General features: G+C 53.6%; 1 protein-coding gene and 1 non-coding gene across 7 annotated transcripts; one reads left to right on the top strand and one right to left on the bottom strand.

Annotated features, from left to right (window-relative positions):
* Window positions 1–4,470: 4,470 nt before the first annotated feature.
* Window positions 4,471–24,637, bottom strand: CNDP2 (carnosine dipeptidase 2). Of its 6 annotated transcripts, none has more exons than XM_047827923.1 (12): window positions 24,567–24,637; window positions 21,908–21,998; window positions 20,132–20,275; window positions 15,947–16,109; window positions 13,442–13,530; window positions 11,654–11,854; window positions 10,505–10,589; window positions 9,150–9,310; window positions 7,193–7,357; window positions 6,156–6,297; window positions 5,829–5,976; window positions 4,471–5,022 (listed from the first exon to the last, which is right to left on the bottom strand). In XM_047827923.1, the coding sequence occupies exons 2-12, from the start codon at window positions 21,965–21,967 to the stop codon at window positions 4,953–4,955; spliced, it is 1,428 nt and encodes a 475-aa protein (XP_047683879.1). In that variant the 5' UTR covers window positions 21,968–21,998; window positions 24,567–24,637; the 3' UTR covers window positions 4,471–4,952. The 6 variants fall into 6 exon arrangements, with proteins under 6 accessions (XP_047683879.1, XP_047683880.1, XP_047683878.1 ...); XM_047827924.1 differs by lacking the exon at window positions 24,567–24,637 and adding an exon at window positions 24,278–24,502; XM_047827922.1 differs by lacking the exon at window positions 24,567–24,637 and having other exon boundaries at window positions 21,908–22,347.
* TRNAG-GCC (transfer RNA glycine (anticodon GCC)) lies at window positions 18,691–18,761 on the top strand. The gene has a single exon. It is a non-coding gene; the product is annotated as a tRNA-Gly (tRNA).
* Window positions 24,638–24,754: the final 117 nt, after the last annotated feature.

Genomic DNA, 24,754 nt, shown 5'->3' with positions numbered 1-24,754 from the left:
AGACTTCAAAAGTCTAATCTGAGATTCTTTATTGAAAGTTCTGGTAAAGCAGACTTAAAAAGAGCCTATGTGACCAGTCAGTATTCTTGTTGCACTTACGTAAATTATCAGGCCAAGTGTAATGGGACTAGACTCACTTTACAAACACATTAATCCTACTGTGATCACATTTGACTGAAGTGGGGGTGACTGTAGAGAGAATATTGTGTTTCAGTACAGAACTGCAACACATTCATTATCAGATCCTAGACCTAGTCATTGTCTTTGAGGTTCTGTTATCCACCTATAAACTAGGCTGGGCCCTGAATTTTTCAGTTTCCTCCAATAGCTGGCGACAACTCTCCAAACTAATGTTTCCAATTTTCTCCCACCCTTCTGACTTGGAATTGCTAAAAAGGAAAACTTCCCTTTCTTCCCAACGCCCTAGAAACTGAAGCTGGACAACTTGGTACAAACCTCAGAGAAATCACTACACCGGTTCATATATGGACAGCTTTTCTTGTCTGCTACCGGGTGGACCGCTCAGGAACTTCACCAGAACACCCAATGCCATCACCGGTCACACCAACCACAAAGCAGGAATTCACTAGACTCACACCCACTCCACCATCTAAAGATGCTCCAAACCCAACATCCAGAAAAATCTCAACTGATCTCCCTCTAGACTAAAAAACAGAGTCTGGAGTTTGTCCTAATCATAAACTTTTCTTTCCTTAGAAATGCTTCTTGTTAAGTAGCTGACTGCCTGCACCACAGGGAGCCCTAGAAGAGATGTGAATAGACGAAGGGTTCCTTGGGGCTGGAGGTGGGCATTGGGGAATAGGAAGAGATTGATAAGGGTACAGGATTTCTTTTATGAGGTCATGAAAATATCCTAAAATCAGCTGTGGTGATGTTTGCACATATCTGTGAATATACCAAAAATCACTGAATTACCACCTGAAATGCAGATTCCTGGGCCTCCGCCCCAAAACTATGCACACGAATGTTGGTGGGGTGCGGGAGAGTTCAGGGTTTGGTGAAAAATGTCACCAGATGTCACCAAATGTCAGGGTTTGGTGAGGATTGTCCACACCCTCCCTCGAAGTTGTACCTTGCTTTCTGCATTCAACAGAAGTTCTGCTCTGTGGTTTTATTACGAATATTGGTTTTTGTGGAAGAAAAAGCGAATATGGACAAGCACGCTGTTATATGTCGTAGCTCACCCGCTCGGAGCAGCCGTGGGGGCCTCAAGTCCACACCCGACTCCACCACTCACGCAGCACAACTGCATTCCAGGCACTGCAGAAACTACTGGAAAATCCTGCAGATCTCACCTCTGTCAGGTGGAGACGATGAGCATCTAGCACACCTGAAGTGGCTCATCTCAAGGGCCACCCGGGCATCTGCCCTGCCCACCTGGCACACCGGCACGGCACACGCTCTCCTTAGACAAACACAGTCCGGCACCCTGTCCCCTAGACTCCGGATGTCGGAGGTCTACTCTCCATTCTTCCTAGTTTGGGATCCACTGGGCTGGAGTTCCGCAGCCTCTAGAAATTCCCCTGGACCTCAAAGGAAAGGGGAAGAGAAGGTCTCATCAAGGCCCTCAGCTGCCCAAACTAGAGATCTCTCTGCAAACTGCCTGGCTGTGCTCCCACCGCCACCCGCATAAAAGACAAGGCTGGCATAGTGGGCCGATTCACATTTGGAAAACAAAGGTGCTTCAGAGATATTCATTCAATCTGAAGGCAGAGGAAGGAACAAGGCATCTCATGCGCACAGATAAAGGGATGAAGTAGGGGCCCGGAAGTCATCTGACGTTCCTGAAGGCCATCAGGGCAGCTCAGGCTTCGTGACAAAACAGGTGCTTCACCGCGTACGTGTGGAGGGGCTGACCTGTGAGCGGGAGCAAGTGCGTGTACCCAAGGCCAGCAGAGCTGACACAGAGGCAGGGAACACATCCTACGACGTTGGCCAGGTATGGGAGCCCCTGCTCTGTCATCACGGGCCCTCAGGAGGAATGTTACGTATGAGCTAGACCAGCATCGCGGGCCCCGAGGTAGCCTGCTCGGGCTGTCACAAGGAGGTTCCACAGGCCGGTGGATGCAACAAGAGAAACCTGTTCTCCCCCAGTCCCAGAGGCTGGGAGTCCAAGATCAAGGTGTGGGCACAGTTGGTTCCTTCTAAGGGCTGGAAGGGAGAAAATCTTCCCGGCCTCTCAGCTTCTGCTCCTTGCTGGTGGCTGGTGTTCCTCATCTTGCAAACACATCACCCAATCTCTGCCCTTACCTGCACACGCCCTTCTCCCTGTGTGCGTGTCTGTGTTCAAATGTCCCTCTTTCATAAGGTCATCAGTCCCATGGGATTAGGGCCCACCTACTCCAGTATGGCCTTGTCATAATTGATTGCATCTGCGAAGACCCTATTTCCTAATAAGGTCAAGTTCTGAGGTAATGGGAATTAGGACTCCACTGTAAGAATTTTGCAGGGGGACACAATTCAACCGCTAACAGGCTATGTCTCCAAACCACCTCAAGATATCTTTCTTTTTATTTTTTTAATGTTTATTTATTTTTGAGAGAGAAAGACAGAGCGTGAGCAAGGGAGGGGCAAAGAGAAAGGGAGACACAGAATCCAAAGCAGGCTCCAGGCTCTGAGCTGTCAGCACAGAGCCTGATATGGGGCTCACATTCACGGACCGTGAGATCATGACCTGAGTCGAAGTCGGACGCTTAACCAACTGAGCCACCCAGGCGCCCTGAGAGATCTTTCCAAACACACCAGACTGTGAATCCAAATCTCCAAGGGTTGTCCTGGTCAAGGTTGGTCCCTGATCTCTCCCCACGCACGGTTGGGGCCACAGGACCATCTGCACCACACATCTGGCTCAACGTCCACACTGTTCCCTTTCAAGCAGGCTTTGGCCATGACCATCTGTTACTCCAAGGAACTTCTCTTCTTACTAAATAACTGTTCAAGCTGCACATTGAAGCAGTCTGTCCACCAAGGCCATTTCAAACACAGGTCAGTGGAATTCTGCAAACCATCTTTCTATGCATCACTCCATATAGGGGCTGTTGTCTTACGACAGATTGACAGGTTCTCCTAGACGCAGGTGATTTATGATGCTGACTGTGAACCTGGTTGGTCACGGACGGTACCAGGCTCCACTGACTGTCCGAGTCGGCCCACAGTCACGTGTTGATGGGAAACGGTGGAAAGGAAAAGAAAGGAAGGCGTGAACAACGTTGGATGAGGCTTGCTTCCTGATCCCCACACAGCAGGCTCCCTGAAGCCGCAGGGACTGATGCAGATGTTAAAGTCCCCTCAGAAAACTGAGTTAACAAAGTGTGTCCCACGGATCCTTCCTCTATCTGATGCCACGCAGTCTATTTTTCTGATTTCCTTGGGACAAATGTGATGGCACACCTACAGAGTGACGGGAATTTCAGCAGGCACATTTCCTGGCCCTGGTGCAGTTACAAGTGGCCACGTGACCCCTCCCGAGAGTCAGAGGCACGTGGAAGGAACACGGGTGAACTCTGGATTGTGCCTGAAAGCCCAGGCTGAAGTGCGGGGGGCACCGGAGCAGCCACCAGGGGCCGTGACGGGACAGAGCAGCGGGAAGCGGGCCCCCAGTGACAGAAGAGCTGCCAGCAGCCCGGCCTACCCGTGCAGACCTTACGAGGACAAACGTGGACACGGTCGTCGTGGCGAAGCCTCCAGTCCCAGTTGCCCGGCCTATGTCCTCACTAATACACGTGGTAAGGATTCTGACACGTCTGTCATCTTCTCCTGACACTGTTACCACAAGGAACGGGCAGACCGAACTTGACCTTCCCTCCGTTACGCGGAGACGCTCCAGTCCCTTCAGGTTCAGGTCTGAGGAGCTCCTCTCAGCTCGTGGCCTTCCGGGTCAAGGATGTGGCCCTGTAAGTGCTAGCTTTTTCTACAGGAGACCAGCCAGGCGGTTGTGTTTTTGTTGGTGGAGTAAGACAGTACGGACAAGCTTTGATTTCTGCAGTTCGGAGGCCTCCCCAGATGCAGAACAACTTCTGGAATGCTCACTGATGAACGCCATCCCCTCCGCACCACATGGGGCTCTACCCCCCGACTAGAAACCAGAGCTAAAGCGCAAAGGCCCGGAGCGAGGTGGCTTAGAGGGCCGAGCCGCACAAGTGTCCACGGTGAGTGAGTGGCCTCAGAGTCTGTCCTCGGAAGAGCCTCACAAAGGGGTATGGATGGGCCGGGGGAAGGTGAACAGGGGGGAACCCAGACCCGAGGGCTCTGCGGAGGAGAACCCAAGGAGTGAGGGTGAGAGAGGCCGCGGGGCTCAACGAACCACATCTGGTGTCACCAGTCCGCTCTCCTCGTGTGGGTGGGCAAGGAGCCCCTCCCCCCACCATGAGCCCACATAGCCACCCACACCCCCTGCATAGGACGGCGTGCTCTGCCAGTGAGGGCAGGGGCAGGGACTCTCCCAGACGCTTCATTTTTACTTTTTATTTAGCAGCACATACTGAGAACAACGAATCATTCCACTTAGGCTTAGGTTTTGAGGAATCATAATGAAGAGAAGACAGGAAACACTAGTCACGGTTTAAGGTCTCGAGAAAGGACAGAACCGCACAACAGTGAGGGATCAGAAAGGGTGGCCCCCCGATTAATATCCTGAGTGCGCACGAGCCTGAGTCAGGAAGCAGAGATGGGACAGAAAGCACCCAGACCTCTGTTCAGCCCAACTGGATGCCAACCAGAACCTCCCACAGAACGTGTGCTTTCAGATCTTGGCTATTTTCCAGAGCCCCTCACACTGACCACTTCTGAGAACTCAGCTGTCATCCAGTCTGTTACCGACAAGAGGGAAAGGAGAGAGACGGGCTTTGCTCTCCTCAGCGATCAGAAGAGAGCACGGGGCGGGGGCAGAGGGCGGGACTCCTCCGGCAGTGCTCCGGGGAAGACGGGCCGTCTCACTTCTCCAGCTGAGACACCTCATACAGGTACGCAGCCAGCATCTTGGTTCCTTCTATGTAGTTAAGCCTAACGGAGAAGAACAAGCCATCGTGTCGGCTGGTGTCCAGAGGTCCAGGCGTGCACACGGCATTTTCTGGGACGCCCACCGTCCTGCCCTGGTTTTTAGTTCCGCTGGCCTCTAGAACCTGGTTCTCGAGTGCAGGGTCCAGTCCAACCGCTCCTCTAGGGACCAGTCCTGGCCCGGCCTCACAGAGTATAGGGGGCCTCACCCAGGACTTGATAAGAAAAGCCTTACTTTGATCACAGCTCCTCCTTTTGTGTGTTGGATAAGAGGCTTCCAACTTGTGCCCTGACACCCAGGTCTCTGGCCCCTCCTTCTGCCCTCCGAGCAGGGTCTCGCCTCTGTTTTCGCCCCTGACTAGCCCACCCCCGTTACCCCGAAATGCCCACGGGTCATCCCTGCCTGGAGCGCTCCTCACTGCCACTAACCCAGAGACCACCTTCCATCCCTGTTGGTTAAAAGAGCCCCCGGCACATCTGCATAAGCCAGGGACACATAAAAGGGGCTCAGGAGCACAGCCGGCAACGACACTGGGATTTTCCAAACAGGAAAAGGGCGGAGGTTCTTTAGGAGCCAGAGATGAAGTCCTGAGATCAACACACACCACCGGCTGAGCCTCCTGGGGAAGACCCACCACCTCCAGGAGCACCCCCCCCCCCCCGCCTCTCCCCCGAAGTGTTCACTCCCCTGCAGGCGGGGGGCCATAGAAACCGCCCCCTCCTGCTCTGCTACAGGACAGGAGGAGGCGGGGAGCGAGGAGGCAGCCATGAGGACACGAACCCAGGTTCAGGACGAGGACCCAGAGCCTCACCTGTTGAGTTTCTCGTTCTGGGAGTGGGCGCCATCATCGGCTGAGCCCACAGGCAGCAGCATAACATTCTTCCCTGTGGCTTCCTGAAAGGTCAAAGTCACAGGAATACTGCCACCTTCCCTGGTCAAGTCCGGCTCGACACCAAACACTGGGGGAGAACAGAAGGAGAGATGGTGAGGCAGGGCGCCCGCCGCAGATGCAGGGTCCGGACCCTGTGTGTGGCCTGCAGCCGGCAGCCTGGCTCTCAAGGTCGGCTGGTGGCAGGGCCCCGCCCACACACGGCCTCCCCTCGGGGCCCTTGCTTGCGTCCCCAGAGAGAAGTCTGACCTGTTTTCAGGGCTCTTCTCCCAGCCATGTAATGAGGGTGATTGAAGTCCGACACCCAGGGTTTCCCACCGTGGCCCATGTACACCTTGAACTTGTTGGGGCTGTGCAGTTCAGCAAATTTCTTTGTCAGGTAGCTAGTAACCTGAACCACAAATGAGAGACACAATGTACTATTAGCCTGGCGTCTGATCCAGTGCTAGAGATTTACTCTACAGTGGTCTACAGTGAGTCTACGATGGGCCGATGACAAGCCTACAGAGGTCCACAGCTAGTCTACACAAGCCTAGCACACGTCTACAGTGCTAGAGCCTGCAGACTCTACTAGTCTACGAAGAGCCAGAGTGGGTCTCATTTTCTGCTGCTAAATGCTGAGCATAACTGCGATAACAAAAAATGGATTTTATCCAGAAACAAAACCCAGCCATTTGAAGGTAAAAGGTAAGCTTTAATTTCAAGCAATTCACCCTTTACATAGATGTTCCCAAATGATAACACTTCAATCAAGGCTTTACGAAGTCTCTTGGTTTGCTTTATGATAATAATCACATCTAGACCAAAAGTGGAGACCGCGGAACACCCGATGGCAATCTCAGTCCTCAGTTACCTGCAGGAAATCTTCCTGGATGAGGTGGGGCCACTACTCCCCAAATCTGCCCCCTCTGGAATTCTCCCCTTCCAGAATCTTGCCCTTCCGCTCCTCACCACAGCCCAGACACAGCTCCTGCGGATCCCTCACCCAACATACTCGGCCCAGTCAGCATCGGATCTGAAGCCTTAGGATGAGGTCAGAGGTCAGGTTTTAGCATGCCTCAGCAGTGACAAAGGTCACATGTGAGGCTTTTTATATGGCCTTTAATCTTTCATCAGTTTCTGAACTGCTTATTCAGTAATTACAGAGTTGGCAAGAGTCAAGAAGCAGGAAGTGTGGGTCTGGAGTTTGTATCTTTAGCTGCTCAGTGCCCTACTGGGAATCTTCACCCCCGGAGTCTCCAAAGAGGCAGAAGCCCCCCTCCCGGCGTCCCAGCTCCCTCACATGCCTGCTCGCTCACAACTTCAGGAGTCATGTTCGGCACGAGCCTGATGGAGAACTTGCCCACCACTTTCCTAGGGATCACAGTCTTGGCCCCCGACCCAGAAAAGGCGCCTTCGATCCCGTGGAGGGAGAGGGACGGGTACCGCCATCTGTGCATCAGGATGTCTTTCTGCAAAAACAGCAAAGTGGGGCAGGTGACAGCACTGCCTACTTACGAAGGAAACGCCAATGTCATCTGGAAGTCGCCCGTAGTCACTGGCCAGCCCGGGGTGGGCACAATCACAGGCGGGAGGTACAGACCCTAGAGGGCTGACGGATGAGCCCGCCCCAGTGCGCTCTGGTACCCGCTGTGACACAGCACAAGGGGACTGTGCCACTCTGAACGGCCTCGAGGGTGGCATCTCCATGCCTCCTCGTGGCTCTATGCTGCTGCAGACTAGAAGAGCCACGGGGTTCCCGCCAGCCCCGCAGAATGCAGGGGTAAGCCGTAGTCCCACAGACATCAGAAGCATCAGGAACCGGGAGGAAGAGGGCAGCACGACGCAGGCCATCTGTGAGCCCCGAGGCCCTGGGCCCACAGGGCACAGAATGCAGCCATGGTTCCTACTGGAGAGCAAAGCCAGGACCGTCCACTGTCTCCTGGGCCCAGTGACCACAGACAAACATCGTCCCTCTGCCAAGGGGACTGGCACAAAGCAGCCCCCATCTCCCAAACGTATGACGGGTACCACAGACACGCAGCCACCTGAACAAGCACCTGGCAGAGAGGAACCTGACAGGGTCCCCGGGGCTCCTCAGTGACAGCCACCTAATGCGTGGACTTCCTGTCTGTGACCAGGTGATACCTGGCCCTAAGGCAAACTGCTTTCATAAACACAGACCCTAACCGGAAGGCGGCAGGAGGAAACAGAAATCTGCTCAGAGCCCCACTTTTCCAGGCTCTCCCCCACCCCCCCAGACTAATGTCCCCTGGCCTCAGGACCCAACCGCCAGCTGCCCCGCCTCCGCTCTGACCCACTGACTCTGGGGTGCCTGTGCCCAAGGTGCCTCTGCGCCCCTCCCGTCCCCACGACACCAGCTGCAGGCTCCCCCCTGCAGCAGCACGACTGGTCTCCCCACCCCACGGCCCCAGCTCCAAACCCATAGAGCCTCTGCCAGTCTGCCCTCAAGTGAGGTCTGATCAGCCTGTACTCTGCCCAAAACAACCGCATCCGTCATCTTCCTGGAGAGCACGTGAGCTCCTCAGCGCATCACAGGCCTGCTCGCCCGGCCTTCTCCGTCCTCCTCTGGCCAGCCCTCCCCCCCGACAGCTTGCCTCGCTCATGCCCTGCTCTGCCGCTCACCCCTCGGGCCTCACCCCTCCCAGGTGCACTGCGCTGCAGACCTCGGAGTGGCCTCCACACCCTTTCACGCTCCCTCACCCATCTGTCTCCTGGAGAGGTGAAACTCATGGGCTGAGCCTGGCCACACTCCTCGTGCAACCCGGGGTCCGTTGCTGCAGTCCAACTCACGTTGGCTAAATCAGATGTACCCCGACTAAGAAGAAGAAACACGGTAACACGGTTTTCTCCTAAGAGTTAAGTGACCATTCTGTGCAAACAGTTTCCACCATGGCACCCGGCTATCAGGTATGCCTTGGGTCATCCCTGGGCCCAGAGGTAAAAATTATCCAACAAATGCAAATAAGGCAAAAGCCCTGCCACTATGTGTTCTCCGTGCACATTCTCTAGCTCCTAAGTCGTCAAAAGCCATCGTGTGACTTTTTTAAAAACCTCCTAATTCCAAGCCCGAAAATGTGCCGCTTTCCAGCATCTGCACCAACCGAGGGCTCCAGGACACAAGAACCTGTCCAGGTCTTTGCCAGCACCTCGGGCTCCTTCCCACCGGGGTCCCCTGGGCAGGGCATGTCGGGAGGCCTTGCGGATGGATGGGCTGAGGCGGTGGGGGGTGGGGGACAGCACCTTGCATCCGTGCAGCAGAGTCTCTGCCCCCACGTCCCTGGTGTACTCGTCCAGGTCAAAGTCGATCTTGTCGTAGAGTGCCAGCTCCTCCTCGGTCACGGGGGCCACCGCCTCACTGATGCCTGGGATGAGGATCTTTCCCTTCTTGTCCATCAGAGAGCCTGGAAGGGCACACAGAGGAGGAGCGCTCGGCGGGCAGGCAGGCAGCTCCCACAGGGCGGTGCTCGCCGCGGGAGTCTGTCCGCCCAGCCACGGGCCGAGGAGGACCGTCTTCCGGGCACGTGTGAGGGAGCGCTCAAGCACCATCTAGGCACGTGTGATCATCGATAGTTCAAATAGCTCAACAACGCAGTGAGGTGAGCAGCATCACCTTCCCATTTTAACGCAAGGACACCGAGACGCCGAAGGGCAGGTGACGCGTCCACAGTCACAGACCAGGATACACACAGAGCAGACTGCCTCCAGCAGGCTCCCCGTAAAAGCCACTACGCTAGCCAACAGTTCTTTTTTAATACATGTTCCACAAGAAACTAGCTGCTCCCAAGCTAAGGAGGAAGACAAGCAGGGGCACCTGGGTGGCTCAGGCGGGTGAACGTCCGACTCTGGGCTTCAGCTCAGGTCTGATCTCATGGTTTGTGAGGTCGAGCCCCACGTTAGGCTCTGCGCTGACAGCTCAGAACCTGTTTAGGATTCTCCCTCTCTCCCCTTCTCCCTCCACCACTCCCCTGCTCACGCTCTGTCTCTCCCTCTCCAAATAAATTTAAAAACTTAAAAAAAAATTTATATAAAAAAGGAGGAGGAAGACAAGTAGAACAGAGTAGACTCTAGTCCCAGGAAGGAGAGGCTGACAGGGAAGGAGACAGAACTTAACTGAATCATGGGTGAGGCAAAGCCACATCCAGCCTCAAACCGGCAGGACACCGGGACTGGGCTGGGCCTCGCTCCCCGTTCCCACAGAGCTGAGAGCACAGGAGCCCTCGCTGGGCCGCTAAGGTATAAAACACGCTGAGGGGGTGCCCTCCGAGGGGCGGGAAACACAGCCATGTCCAGCGGAAGGATGGTCAAGTGATCCTAAGGCACGGCTCCCACAGGGCTTGGCGAAGCCAGGGTCTGCCCCAGTCGGGTCTCAGGGGCCAGGCAGGCAACACTGGAGGGGGTCAAGGGAGACAGCGGCAGAAATGAAGCGTGTCCATCTTTTAAAGGAACAGGGAGCAGCGGGAGGGAGCAAGAGGGAAAGAGAGGAAAGTGGACCACAAAGGGTGGTGACAAGCCACCAAATGCGGGGGACAGCCTGGAAACAAGGCCCCTCCAACTTCTCTCCCACGTCAGCAGGGAGTGGCGGGAAGCGTGCTCACCCATCAGCAAGATGAGATCTGTCATGGCCTCGTGCACCGAGCCTCCGTACACGCCAGAATGCAGGTCTCTGTCGCTGCACTCGACCTGCACGGACACAAGAGACCCCTCCACTTGCGGCTCGGTGGGAGCTCATCCTCAGCACGCGACAGTCACGAGACCCGACAGTTTTCAAGACTGCGACCTGCTCCCTCCAGGAGCAAAGCAAGGCATTTCCCAAATGACACCACTCCGGGCCACGTTGGCCACGGGTGGGGGGAGCGCCGCCGGCCAGCTCCCTGAGCACCCAGAGCCCTCTCCCGAGGCTTCGCAGGGACCCCGGGCCTTTCTGCTGACAGGGAACACCAACACGAACAGCAGCGGCAAGGCCCTTGAGCCTGAGGACCCGGGACCAGACCCCGCCCAGACCCCGCCCGCCGCACCTCCACCCCCCCCCACTCACGTGCGGGCAGGGGCAGGTTTCAGGCCTCGCCAGGCCCGCGCCTCCACACCTGTAGAGCGGTGAGGTGGCAGCATCTGGCTGTCGGCCAGAGGGTCCTTGCTCCGGCCACCCGTGAAGCAGGCCGGGGAGACCGAGCGCTCAGGGCAGCAGTGATGGCCGCTCTGGCATCTTCGGCCCACAAAGCACTCCCTCACGGGAACCAACCCGTTCACCCCGCGCGCCAGGCAGCTCATCCATCCGCGGATGGGACCCGGGCTCAGCTGCCCGCCCCGCCCCTGCGCCCGGCGGCTTCGGCGGCTTCGGCGGCTTCGGCGGCTTCGGCGTCTAGTGAAACGACCCAGTTCCCTCAAGACCTCCGTTCCAGGCAGGGCCTGAGGGGACATCTTGACTTTTCAAAGTCTTTGAAAAATGCTTTGCACGAGCCAATCTTCCTAAACGAGCTACCAGTTATCTCTCCTCGACTGCTCCGAGGCGATCCTGCAAACACCCCCTAGCTGCAAGTTGGGTGAAACGGCCTTGCGAGCGCCGTCCGCGCCCGGAGAAGCGCCAAGTCGTGTCGCGTTAACAACGAGACGCCGAGAAGGCTCTGTGCTCCTCCATCACGCGCATGGCGCCCTTCCTGGGACCCACGCCCCGGGGGCTTCGCAAGGGCAGGGGGGCCTACGGGTTGGGAAGAAACACCACAAACACGTAGAGCTCTACACGATACCTCAATGAAAAAGTAGCAAATGCCCCTGAGACCGTATGTGATGCACGGCTTCTTCTTTCCCAGCCAGTAGTTGTCAGAAATGCACACGTAGTCCACGTCTTTAAAGAATGTGTCCTTCCGCGAAAATATCAGCTCATCCAGGCCTTCCGAGCCCGACTCCTCCATGCCCTCTAGACAGAATCGGACGTTAACCGGGATCTCCTGTGGGCGGAAAACGAGCACTGGGAGGCATTCAGCTCTCAGGCGCTGGTTCTTCTTAGACACAAAAGGCCGAAGTCACCGGACGCTTTGCAATCACAAATCTCCAATACTCAACTTCCCCCAGACCCACCACTCGGGCAGGCTGTGTGTGCCCTGCAGCCACCCTCCGCCCTCGGGTGCCGGGCTGTCAGGGGACAAGCACGGACCCAGCCAGCCCCACACGGAGGACTCCTTCCGAGGATGCCACAGTGCGGCCACACTTCCTATTCCCGGGGACGTCTGCGCTCACCCAGCGTGAATCAGGCGCCTCCAGGGAAGCCTGAGCTGCTCTCTCTACGACACAGGCCGTGACACAGAGAAAGCCAGTCTCCATGGCGTCAGTCACCAGTCACCACCCGCGCACTGTTCCCATTCACAGGTGCTCTGCACTAGGACCCCCGCTCTCCACACGCTGACAGGCCCTTTCCCCGAAGAGCGGACGGTAACCGTAAGACGTTGCCTCCCTGACGCCTGCTCTACGGTTTTCCAGGTCTCCCCAGCGCTGTGCAGTGAGGAAGGCGGCCCTTCCACAGATGGGAAAATGAAGCGGCCTCCAAGCAACGCGACCCGCCAAAGGTCACACAGGCTACAAAACGGCAGAGCCCCACGTGGATGCAAATCCGTGGAGTCCTGGTTCCGAACTGCCCCCAAACAGCACTCTGCACCAGCTACCTCGCTTCCCCTGCTTCTGTCTCTCAAATGAAATCTTTCCTGGGACGTTGGCAGGTGGAACGACTGTCAGGTGGCGCTGCTCCGGCAGCCGCACACGGCCACGCTCCCCGCGGTCACCCCCAGATCCCGAAGGACCCCGGAGGAAGGAGAGCCTTTCCAGTCCCGAGCCCAGCCAGTCAGAGGCTCTGGGCCTCAGCTCCCTCCTGTGCAAAATGACACCTTGGACCAGGGAGTCCCAGACCCTTCCCAGATGTACCATTCTACCCTCTGACAAAAATGCTTCTCTCATTGTTCTCGTTTTATCATGACACGAGATAAACCAAGCCACAAAAACGCTCTATATACACTGATCGAGATTAGGTTAAAAACAGTTGAAAAGATCAAAAAGTAACAAAACAAAAAACTTTGGACAGCTGAGATTCTAGGACCTTTTTCCTCTCTACTTTTCTAAACTTTAGACAAGGAGAAGGTATTTCACAGTTAAGGAAATATATTTCAAAAGCTAAAAATTTCTCAGGAAGATAAAAACCACCCTGAGAGAGACAGGGGTTGCCCACGACCACAGAGCCCAAGTCACGGCCCGTCGGTGAGCCCTCTCAGAGATGGAACCTACAGCTGAAAACTCAAAGTTCAGGTGCTGGCTGGATTCCTGCTGAGTCATCAGGAGTATGACCTCTGAACAACTGTAAAACCATTAACAATTCCTAAAGCTGGAAAACAACCTATAATCTTAAACCTGATCCAACTGCTGATGCGGTCTTGGGGAACCTTGCTTTCTCCGATCCCGGTAACCTTCGATCTTCACAGGCGGTTCTAGAAACAGACAGCCCTGCTTTGTACCGCTCTGAAGGAGCCAGTGAGACATGGCTCAAGTACCTGATTCGTTTTCTGGAAGGCTTCCAGGGCATTCAGCCAGCCGGCCACCGGCCCCTTATCATCGGTTGCGCCTCTCCCATACAATTTGCCTAGAACAGCAATCAGCAAATTCAGTTACAATCACAATGAAATAGAAAAGAAAGTGCATTTCTGGAGCTCATCTGATACCATCTTCGCGCACCACACGCAGCCCCTCTTCAAACCAGGCGCCCTGTTTTCGTTCTATCAAAAGCCCCACGTCTCCATCCGAAATTACATTAGGATTCGCTATGATCTAAGAGCAAGCCACGTGGACGCCCCCACGCTCCCCTCCCCTTCTTCCGCAGACACAGCAGTTAGCGCTCACGTTCCTCCTGACCCGGGGCGTGGACTGCAGGCCCAGCCCCAGGAGGTCACTACCAGCCGGCCAGCTACTTAAAATCTACTTCCATGACCACCGGGCAGCAGTAAGGGTAGGCAAAGTGGTCATATGTAGGACCCACGGTGCACCATCATCGAGAGAGAGCTGTCTCCCTCAACCTCATTTGGTAAAGGAAGGAACATGTTTACTCTTCACTTCTCCAGGCCATCACTTGGAAAACCAGAGGACACAGTATTGCCTCTCCTCTGTGAAATCAGTCACAGGACCAACCCCCCCCCCCCTCCCCGCTGCACACTCACTCCTGGGACCCCTTACAGAGGGAAGTGGCTGGGCTGGGCACTGCCTGCCACCACGGACACTGGGGAATCAAGCTCAGACCCTCCTCCTGCCCCTGTCACACGGTGTGGAGCTCGGCACAGGGAGACCAGGACAGAGGAAGGACGGCAGCCCAGCGAGGGCGGGCTGAGGCTCAGCCCCTCTCTGGCCTGTTCTGTGGTGAGCAGTCAGTTCTCTGACTTCCTCATCCTCGGCTTGCTTTTAATGTTGGACACGTCAACGTGACCACCCTGAAGCGGCGTGAGGCTTCAAGCCATCACCACCCTGGGAATTTCTTTTTATCAACTAAACCGGCTTTTCGCAACAGCCGCAGAGCCCTCCTGAAAAGCATCCTTGTTCCCACGACAAGCACTGACTGCATCACTCCAACGAGCCAGAATGCGCTGGACAGAGGTGCACGGAGGCGCCGTGCTCCCTCCCTCCAGGCCCCGGCCCCGACGAGGCGACACAGGTCACCACCAGCTGACCACAAGGTGAGGAGCTGGTGCAGCTTCACCCATGCCCGGGACTCCGCTGAGGACACCACTCTGTGTGTCAGAACCGGGGACAGGCTGAGTGGGAGGCCTCACACGCCAGCGCCGATGCACAAGCAGGTGTTCCTGTGGCGCAGGTGAGGAGCCATGAGGGGGAGACGGTGGGGGAGGCCGAAGAGCCACGGAGTCTCCCGAGAGGTGTCGGGACAGACACATCATGCTTCGGTCATCACGTGGCAGGAAGAAGAGGGGGGCAGGACCCACAACGTCAACAAGCCATGGGAGAGTGTTCAACAGGGGAAGAGCGGTGGCCGGGGAGAAGGCCCAGCAGGCACCGGGGCGTGCACAAGCAGGGGGGGACTGGCCAGGTTTCCGGTGCGTGTGGCGGGGGAGACGGTGACAGAGGAAACAAGGGGGAAGGGCAGGCCGGAGAGCAAAGACACGGACTTGTGTTCCGGACAGTGGCAAGCGGAACGGCCCGCAGACGCGTGGGTCTGACGCTCGAGAGAAGCCGAACGGCAAGTCACAACTGCACCGCGATAGTGACGGCCATGCGGAACTGGGTCTCCTCAGAGACGCTGCTCTAAGTGAAAAGGTTCCTCAAGTGTGCACAGTAATGAACACGGCTGACACTGAGCCGGGAAAAGGTCTGAACAGAAACTAAACGCATCCAGTGAGAAGGGCTCTGATGAAAGATGGTCTGGACTTTGCCCCAGGGGGCCGGGTACAAATGAAGGGGCTTTTTCCTCTGGCCAGAGATGGCCAAGTATGCAGACAGGGAAGCTCAGGAATGAGTGAACGAAGAACCTTTATACCGGACAGGGACAGGAAGAAAGAGGCCGGCCTGAGGTGGGTCCTCGGTAAAGACGGTCCAGTGCCTGTGGGCACGTGGCCGGGGCGGCACCCATTGACTATTACTGAGTGACTGTTATGTCCCTTGCCACGGGAGGCAGGGCTTGGGCAAAGACCAGTGCTTCCCTACTGTCCCAGCGCACAGCTGCTGAAACACACCTGGGAAGCAGCCGCATGCCGGGTTAGGTATCAGACTGCAGGTTTTTGAGGGCTGCAAGCCTGAATTCAGAACACGTTCTCTGAGAAAATATCAGCAAGGGAAGAAGTCCGACAGACCCCAGGCTACAAATACTCCTCTCCACGAGGACAGGTAAGCTTTCTGATGTTTCAATGACTGGTGCACATGTGCGAAACTTCCGGAACCCAATTGCTAGGTGATGTGAACACGACTTGCTCTGGAAAGAAAACAAGTTATCTTTCTGAGGCAAGAGAGTAGAGAGGCTTCTCCAGATGCTTCCCCTGCTAGAGGAAAGCGTCCCTCACCGTCGCGTTCCACCAGGGTGAAGGGTTCGCTATCCCAGCCGTCCTCGAGGGCTGCCGGCTGCACGTCCAGATGTCCGTAAATACACACGGTTTTCTTCCGGGGGTCGGAGCCCAGCTTGCCGAGTAAAATGGGAGGAAGTGGTATCTCGGACCCATCAGGGAGCTAAGAGACGAGAAGGAAGCAACAGAGGACAGCCATTGTTTCAAAAATTCGGTGCTTATGGGAGATACCATTAAAGTACCTTGAGAATTTTTATCTGTTCTTATCAACCTTCATTGTAGAGTTTAAGAACACATTGTTCAATTGCATCAGTTAAAAACAAATTACTTTCCCATAATCCACAGTACTTAGGCCACATAATGTTTACCAACCGCAGGGAGTTTGGTGAATATTTCAAAGCTGACTTTTTTAAATGTCTATATTGACAAAACATATTATGAAGGCCATGCTTGGGATACAACTTTGCTCATTATTTTCCAAAATAACGGATGAAAACTACTACCGTCTTCAAGCAGGAGACAGGTTTGAAATTCCGCACGTGGGTCACAGTTATGCACAGGAAAGGATGCAGACCAGGACAGAAGGGAACGGAATTCACAGCAAGTCATATTCACGCGGGCAGTGGGAGCTGGAGCCCCCTCTCGGCTCCCTCCCAAGCCTAATCGGTGTCCCACAGCCTCGCAAGAACGGGGGACAGGGTATCAGTCACGGCACTAAGTGGACACGTCCTTGGGGGCCATGCCAGGCTGCTGGAATTCTTGTACGATTTGTCTTTTTGTCTTTCCAGTGCACTACGCTCATAAATGCTCAACTCTCAACTCGTAACTCTTGGCAACCCTGCAGTACCCATGCGCAGCCTGGGAACCAAGGTCACTTACCCACATGAACCGCCCCCAGGGCAGGGTTCACGCACCAGTACGGAAGGACAGCCACAGCCACGAGAGGCAAAGAATCGTTCCTCAGACTCACCACCCTGGTCACACGTGACGTGTGACACTAGTTGCATCCGGCCCTCAGCTGGCCTCAGAAAAATAATGACTTTCAAATGACAGATTTTCTCTAAATAAATTTCTACTCAGTATAGCTGAAATGCTCAATAGTTTACCATTCTCAAGGATGCCATTTGGGCCCATAGATCAATTCATACCGAAATTCATGTTGCAAGTTGCAAACTCTGTCGGGATGTCCCTAACTTCCCAGAACGTGAAAGAATAAAGTCTGGCTGAGAAACACAGTCCAGGGTTTACGGGGATACCATGTTATCCTCTACCAGAGAACCTGCCTGGGCAGAAGCCTCCGACAAGGACCGCACGTGTCTCCCCACTCCTGCCCCAGCCCCACAGCCACCACGTGGCTCCAGCTCCCAGCCCTCAGGCTCATCGCACCGGCACCCAGCGGGTTGCATTCCGTCCTGTGCACTTTGTTCACTTCTTCCCTCACGCCACTTCTTGCTCAGGGACCATGACTGTTCCATTTCCTGAGCACTTCTGTCTGGAGGTCAGGCCCTCGGTGACCAGGTCCCCCACAGCTACCGGCCAGGCACCCTTCCCATCCCACCGCCCAGGCAGCAGACGGGCCCGACATGACGTGGCCTGAGCCAGCCTCAGCAGTGAGCCCCATGCCAAAGAGCCCCACGTCGGCCCTTCCCACTCTCCGTGCCTGCCCTCAAGCCTCACCTGCCAGGGACCCGTGCACTGAGGTCTGGCACTAGGACCCGGGCTCCCTCCAAACGTCACCTCTCCCCCAAAAGCCTGGGGCCACTCCAGCTTCTGCACGTACGCAAGACATCCAACTCCACCTTCAGACCTGCCCCAAGCCTCCTGGCTTCCTAAGAAACGGAACGCTGCTGCCCGGTGGACTCATGGGGAGAGAAGCCCCCAGAATCTATGGAGAACTTTTCTTTTTTTTTTTTAATTTTTTTTTTCAACTTTTTTTTATTTATTTTTGGGACAGAGAGAGACAGAGCATGAACGGGGGAGGGGCAGAGAGAGAGGGAGACACAGAATCGGAAACAGGCTCCAGGCTCCGAGCCATCAGCCCAGAGCCTGATGCGGGGCTCGAACTCACGGACTGCGAGATCGTGACCTGGCTGAAGTCGGACGCTTAACCGACTGCGCCACCCAGGCGCCCCTATGGAGAACTTTTCTAACAGTGGTGCAATCTGTCAGTTCCTTGATAAAAACAGGTCTTATGTAATTCAAGAGCGTAGCAGTCATTTGTGTTTTGTGGACACCCTTTCTTTAGGAATGCGCTGTAACACCAACATTAAATAGAATCAATCTTGTAATGAAACAACCCTTACAAAGTATTCACCACCTAGATTTTTTTTAACATGTTGGGAAAAAAGGTAAGGGAGTGGTCAATTATGCTTCTAAAAGAAAATAACACAAAGAAACTTGATTTATCCTCTCACAAGTAGGGAAAAGTGCTGGGAAGATGCAGTGTGTCTTAAATCAACTATTACATCTGTTGTCAAAAGAAATCTCAAAGATACGATACTGGACTGGGAATCAGGAGGCCCACGTGCGAATCTCCTTTGTCATGACCTGACTGCGGGTTCCCTGCAGAGACACAGCCCATCTGGGCCTCTGGGTTCTTCCATTTGTGAAAATACCGGACGGGGCTGAATGTCCACACAAAACCCCAAGATTATGATACCACCGGACACTTAGATCATTAAGCAAGAGAACCGAGAAAAGCCAACCCTGTCACACTGTGCAATATAAAAGAATATTACAATGGGGCATTGGTGGTTCAGTGGTAGAATTCTTGCCTGCCACGCGGGAAGCCCAGGTTCGATTCCCGGCCAATGCAGCCTTCGTCTTTGGGGCACCTGGGTGGCTCAGTTGGTTAAGCAACTGACTTCAGCTCAGGTCATGATCTCACGGTTCACGGGTTAGAGCCCCGCATCAGGCTCTGTGCTGACAGTTCGGAGCCTGGGGCCTGCTTCGGATTCTGTGTCTCCCTCTCTCTCTCTGCCCCTCCCCCACTTGTGCTCTGTCTGTCTGTCTCTCTCTCTCTCTCTCTCTCAAATATAAATAAAATGTTGGGGTGCCTGGGTGGCTCAGTCTGTTAGGCATCTGACTTTGGCTTGGGTCATCATCTCATGGCTGGTGAGTTCGAGCCCCACGAAGGGCTCTGTGCTGACAGCTTGGAGCCCGGAGCCTGCTTCAGATTCTATGTCTCCTTCTCTCTCTGCCCCTCCCCCACTTGTGCTCTGTCTATGTCTATTAAAAATAAATAAATGTAGGGGCGCCTGGGTGGCGCAGTCGTTTAAGCGTCCGACTTCAGCCAGGTCACGATCTCGCGGTCTGGGAGTTCGAGCCCCGCGTCAGGTTCTGGGCTGATGGCTCCGAGCCTGGAACCTGTTTCCGATTCTGTGTCTCCCTCTCTCTCTGCCCCTCCCCCATTCATGCTCTGTCTCTCTCTGTCCCAAAAATAAATAAAAACGTTGAAAAAAAAAATTTTTTTAAATAAATAAATGTAAGAAAAAAAGCAAAAATAAATAAAATGTTAAAAAAAAAAGTAAAAAAAAAAAAGAATATTACAAACTTATGAAATATGGCATTACCATGGGACTTGAAATCACCTGAAACTAAAAAGTGGAATAATGTTCCATGAAGTGAGACTGTTTGTTCAAGTTAGGAAGAAAACGAACCGATTTCATCTGTCAGAATCCTGACGAAAATGCAGCCGGGCCCCCAGCCCGGCACAAAGGTGTTCGTTTTCAGGAACCGAGTCATTAAAAAAGTGCCGTTTCTACCCCCTGGGATGCCAGGGGACACAGGGCGGTGAGCGGGAAGCTTCATTACTTCTACACCTACGTGGGTAGCATGTGACTGCCTGGTTTGAATGCAGGCTGCTTTCTGCTGGGGGGGGTGCCCACTACCTTCTAAGAGTGGCCACTACATTAATGTATTTCTAAGTAACCTCAACAGCTCTGCCATCTGGAGAGAAATGCAGAAAATGCACTCTCTTCATCTGGAGAGAGTGTTACAAAAGCTTTGCCGCAATCCAACTGAGGGAATCACACAGTTTAGTACCCAAATCGGGCCTTTCCTGTCTGTTTTAAAGACAAGCAGATTACCTGAAGCAAGATGGCTTAAGAATGTGCTGAGTCCTACCAACCCCTCAGGCAGACCTGCTCCCCAGGGTTCTGTAACTCCCAGGTGCCGGCCCCTTACCTTCTGTTTCCCAATATCTGCCAGTTCCACAGAGCCCCCCAGCTGCTTGATGTCCGCCGCAGCAACCTCCAGCATCCGCCTGATTTCACCTCTCTTCTCGGGCCACGCAGATACACTCTGGATGGCCACCCATTCCGCGAGTTTCTGTTTGGGGATGATCAGCAAAAAGGGGCTGTGAAAAGGTGCCCCTTAAGGAAGAAAGGTAGTCGTGATTTTGCCAGGTTTCGAGGACGCCAAGTTGACTTCCTACCTGTGGCCACTCCATTTAAACGTGACGGCTACATGTAAAAGAGAAGAGCTACCTCACTGGTTTTTTTGTTTAAGATTTTTAAAAACTGTATTGTTTCACGAACTACAGCTTAATAGCAGAAAAATGTCAGAATGTGTATTTTTAACCATTAAGCATGAGATGAATGTAAAATGCACAAAGTTCCCTAAGTAAGTTTATGTCCGAGTCTAACAAAATTAAAGCTGAAACATACAGAAACAACATCTTCACAGTCCAGGTCAGCTTATTATCCACGCTGACAACGGCCAAGTTCTTTAAAGTATAATTTTTAGAATGAGAACTACAGATTTCATCTGAAATGTGTCTTCCAAGAATAACTTTAAAGCACAATTCTTTAAATTCATGTCAAGAAACAGATGAACTTATAACATTACTGAATCATTTAAAACAGACTAAATGCAAAAAAAAAAAAATTAAAGTGCTTTAGTCTGTATCTACTACAAGAATTTGCATGTAGAGATTACACAAAAATGTCGGATGAGCTCTTCTACTTCTACGAACATATATATATATAAAGACTCTCTGTCAAACACTAAAGGGTAACTTGCATACTGTGATGAGAAGGTGGAGGAGAAGACCTCTAAATAATACATTTTAGGTTACTGTGTGTGTGCGTGTGTGTGTGTGTGTGTGTGTGTGTGTGTGTGTGTCAAGAACTCTGGAATATCTCTCAACAAATTTTCAGTACAGAACACAGTATTATTAACTACAGTCACCCTGCTGTACATTCAGTCCCTGGAACTACTTATCTCATAACTGAAAGCTTGATCCCTTTGACTGATATCTCCCCATTCCCACCCCCCCAACTCCCAGAAACCACCATCCCACTTTGTTTCTCCACATTCTACTTTTTAAGATTCCACATATATGTGAGATCACATAGTATTTGTCTCACTCTGTCTACACAAAATTTTTAAAAAAAAATTTTTTTTAACATTTATTTTTGAGAGACAGAGCATAAGCAGGGGAGGGGCAGACAGAGAGGGAGACACAGAATCCGAAGAAGGCTCCAGGCTGGGAGCTGTCAGCCCGACACAGGGTTCGAACACACAAACTGCGAGATCATGACCTGAACTGAAGTTGGACACTTAACTGACTGAGCCCCCCAGGCACCCGTGTCTACATAATATTTTTAATACTTGATATAAATGGCATGGCTCTGGGGTGCCTGGGTGGCTCAGTCAGTTAAGCATCAGACTCTTGATTTCAGCTCAGCTCATGATCTCATGGCTCATGAGCTCGAGCCCCATGTCAGGTGGGCTCTTTGCTGTCAGTGCAGAGCCTGCTTGGGATTCTCTCTCCCTCTCTCTGTCCCTCCCCCACTCATGCTTGCTCTCTCTCTCCCTCTCTCTCTCAATAAACAAACCAAAATAAATAAGTAAATAAATAAATAAAAGGCATAGCTTATATTTGCTTCTTGACAGTTCCTCTGAGCCCCACTGGATTAAACCTAATTTTAATGTTTACTGGAATAAATATTCTCTTACCTTAATGTAGCGATCCTGATTTTCATCAACATACTTAAACAGGGTAGTGAGGGCCGACATCTTTCAACCAAATCGTGGACCTTACAGGTTCCTGGAAGGAAACAAAACCTGTCCGTCCTGCCTGTAGATGGGTCTGACTGAGCAGTGGGCCAGGACGGCACTTGTCGAAGAGGCTATAAAGTTCTGCTCCACCCTCGCAGCCATCACGAGGCTTCCAGGAAGTGATTACAGTGCACACGCAAGCAGTGAGAGGCTCAGGGTGATCTCCCAATTCCTTTCTCAGAAAGAACGTGTGCACAAAATTGTGGGCCAAAAAAGATAATTAACTGAAGGAAGGGCCTGAGTTGAAGACAATCTGATGAAAATTAGAAGTAGGCAGCTCCCGGTAACACTGATTTATCAGCACTTAAGATTTTTCTCTAAAGCACGCACTGAACTTCCCACTTACTACCTACCACCACAGACAAAATAATCACTCCAGGGGCGCCTGGGTGGCTCAGTCGGTTGAGCGTCCGACTTCAGCTCAGGTCACGATCTCGCGGTATATGAGTTCAAGCCCCGTGTCGGGCTCTGTGCTGACTGCTCAGAGCCTGGAGCCTGTTTCAGATTCTGTGTCTCCCTCTCTCTCTCTGACCCTCCCCCGTTCATGCTCTGTCTCTCTCTGTCTCAAAAATAAATAAATGTTAAAAAAAAAATTAATAAAAAAAAAAAAAATCACTCCAAAGACTGCAGCAAAAGTGTCACATCCTGTCTGTTACTGTCACAAAGCCACAACACAACAATCAAAACCCAAGGCAAAGAAAGTCCGATTTAAAAACTTGATAATCTGAGCCCAGAAATGGTCAAAGGCAACATGTGAAACCTCCACACAGGCCTGATTAAGAAACTTCCATGGAACTCAGCAGAGTGCATTTTCCAACACCCAGCGTCTCATGGGTGAGACCCAACACATCCTGCTCTGCCACACAAACACATACAGGGGAAAGGAAATCATTTGACCAGCCGTCTAAAGATGGGAATGAGCAGGAAACAAAAGGATTCTGGTTTGGGGACTTTCAAAATCGGTTCCCTCTCCTTCCCTCAACTGACATTTCAAATTCCATCAAGTGGCAAGACTGGCCGGAAGCATCACAAGTCACACCAAATATCTCAGAAATGCAGCAGGAGTGACGAGGTCCTGTCACATCCAGGTAGTTCTAAATGCCTGTGTACTGACACACTGCAGTCGAAGAGTAGTTTTTTCTTGGTAGAGGATTCCAAAGTGATTGCTAAACACAGCAGTGACTCTATACCGTGACATGAGGCCTGGCGGCTGCTTAGCAAACAGGAAGATGCCCCAGCTGTGCTGTATGATTTCTATGATTTCAGAACGGCCAGCTCCAGCTACGTAGTTCTCAGCGCATAAAATATTTACACACCTCCCAGCCACCTAAGACTGCTGTCCCTGAGGCTTTGATCTGAAACACAAGTCAGTCCACAAATGCTGGAGAGGCATTTCATGAGCATAAATAAGTCAAATTTCCATCTATCTGTCACCAATCACGTAAACTGGGAAGCTATCTAGGACCATATGCTACACTGGGTGCTTTTCATTTGGGTTCCTGGTTATGAAATACCAGAAACCCCAAGCTCACTGTGGGATCTCCTCACTAATATTCTTTGCGGTCAAAATGAACAACCACCTTCCAGCTAAGGCAGAGATATATCTGCCTAAGTCGCACTTTTACCCAAGACGGAACAGAGATCAGATTGTTCAGCTCTCCACGCCAAGTCACCAGGGCTGCCTGAAAAGCAAATGCTTCTCTGAATTCCTAATCTGGTCAAAGGAGGTCAGGCCAGGGCCATTTTCTCGCTCCCGCTCACAGTTCTAGGAGTTCCTGTCCCAAACTGCCCCTCTTCCCCATCCAGAACGGAAACCATTAAAGATGGGACCCCTTGGACATGCCCTGCTGAACCCCACTTGTGAAGGTAAAAGCGCTGTGTGGGAGTGAACAAGAGAAAATATTATGCTTTCAAAATAAATGCCAGGATCTCTAACTTTCCCGGGGAGTGCCACCACTTAAATAATGAAGCTAGTGGCAGCAGGAACCACCCGGCAACACCTACATGTGTCCCAGTCCTTGTCTCTCATGTTCTCCAGCTCGTGACACCGGGTCAGCACGAGGATGACCGTCCGGGACCCCACCCATGCCGCGGGGGGCCGCCCGAGGACAGGACCACCCCCAGTTTGCACATGGGGAAATTGAAGCCGAGAGCAAGACTGAGCCGACCGCCTCACACCCGCCTGAAAGTCTGACCCTAAGGACCGCTGACCCCGGGCCCTGGCCCGCCAGCAACATCGACCTAAAGGCTCCAGGGGAGAAAGAGAACCTTGAGTTTTTTGGGGGCCTCGTCAGGAGGAAGTGGCTGGGCGGTCTTCTGCGCGTCTTGCCCGCCGCCCGCAGCGCGCCGGGTCCCCGCGAGGGCCTTCTTTTAACCGCGGTACCCTCTCTCCCCGTCCCTACTGGCCACGCGCACCAGGCGGTGGGCCAGGCCTCTCCAAGCCGGGGCTCCCGGCCACCACTCCCCCGGGGACCTCGGTCCCTGCTCCCACACGCCGAGGCGCGACCCACCCGCCCCCTCCGAGGACCGCCCGGCCCGGCCCGTCCAGACCGCTTACCCCCTCAGCTGCAGCAGCGCCGGTTCCGTACCACGTGCCCAGTCACGCCCCCGGCGCGGGACCGCCTCCCGCCGCCCCGCCGCCCCGCCCACCAATCCCCGGCCTCTTCCGGAGTGCCGGCGTCGCCCCGCCCCTCCACCGTCCCGCCCACCAACCTCCGAGCTCGTAGGGGAGCTGGCGTCGCCCCG

This window comes from Prionailurus viverrinus, chromosome D3 (assembly GCF_022837055.1).
Source record: "Prionailurus viverrinus isolate Anna chromosome D3, UM_Priviv_1.0, whole genome shotgun sequence".
NCBI classification, from domain to species: domain Eukaryota; kingdom Metazoa; phylum Chordata; class Mammalia; order Carnivora; family Felidae; genus Prionailurus; species Prionailurus viverrinus.
The sequence above is the reverse complement of the archived record's forward strand: the minus strand, read 5'-3'. Positions and strand labels throughout refer to the sequence as shown.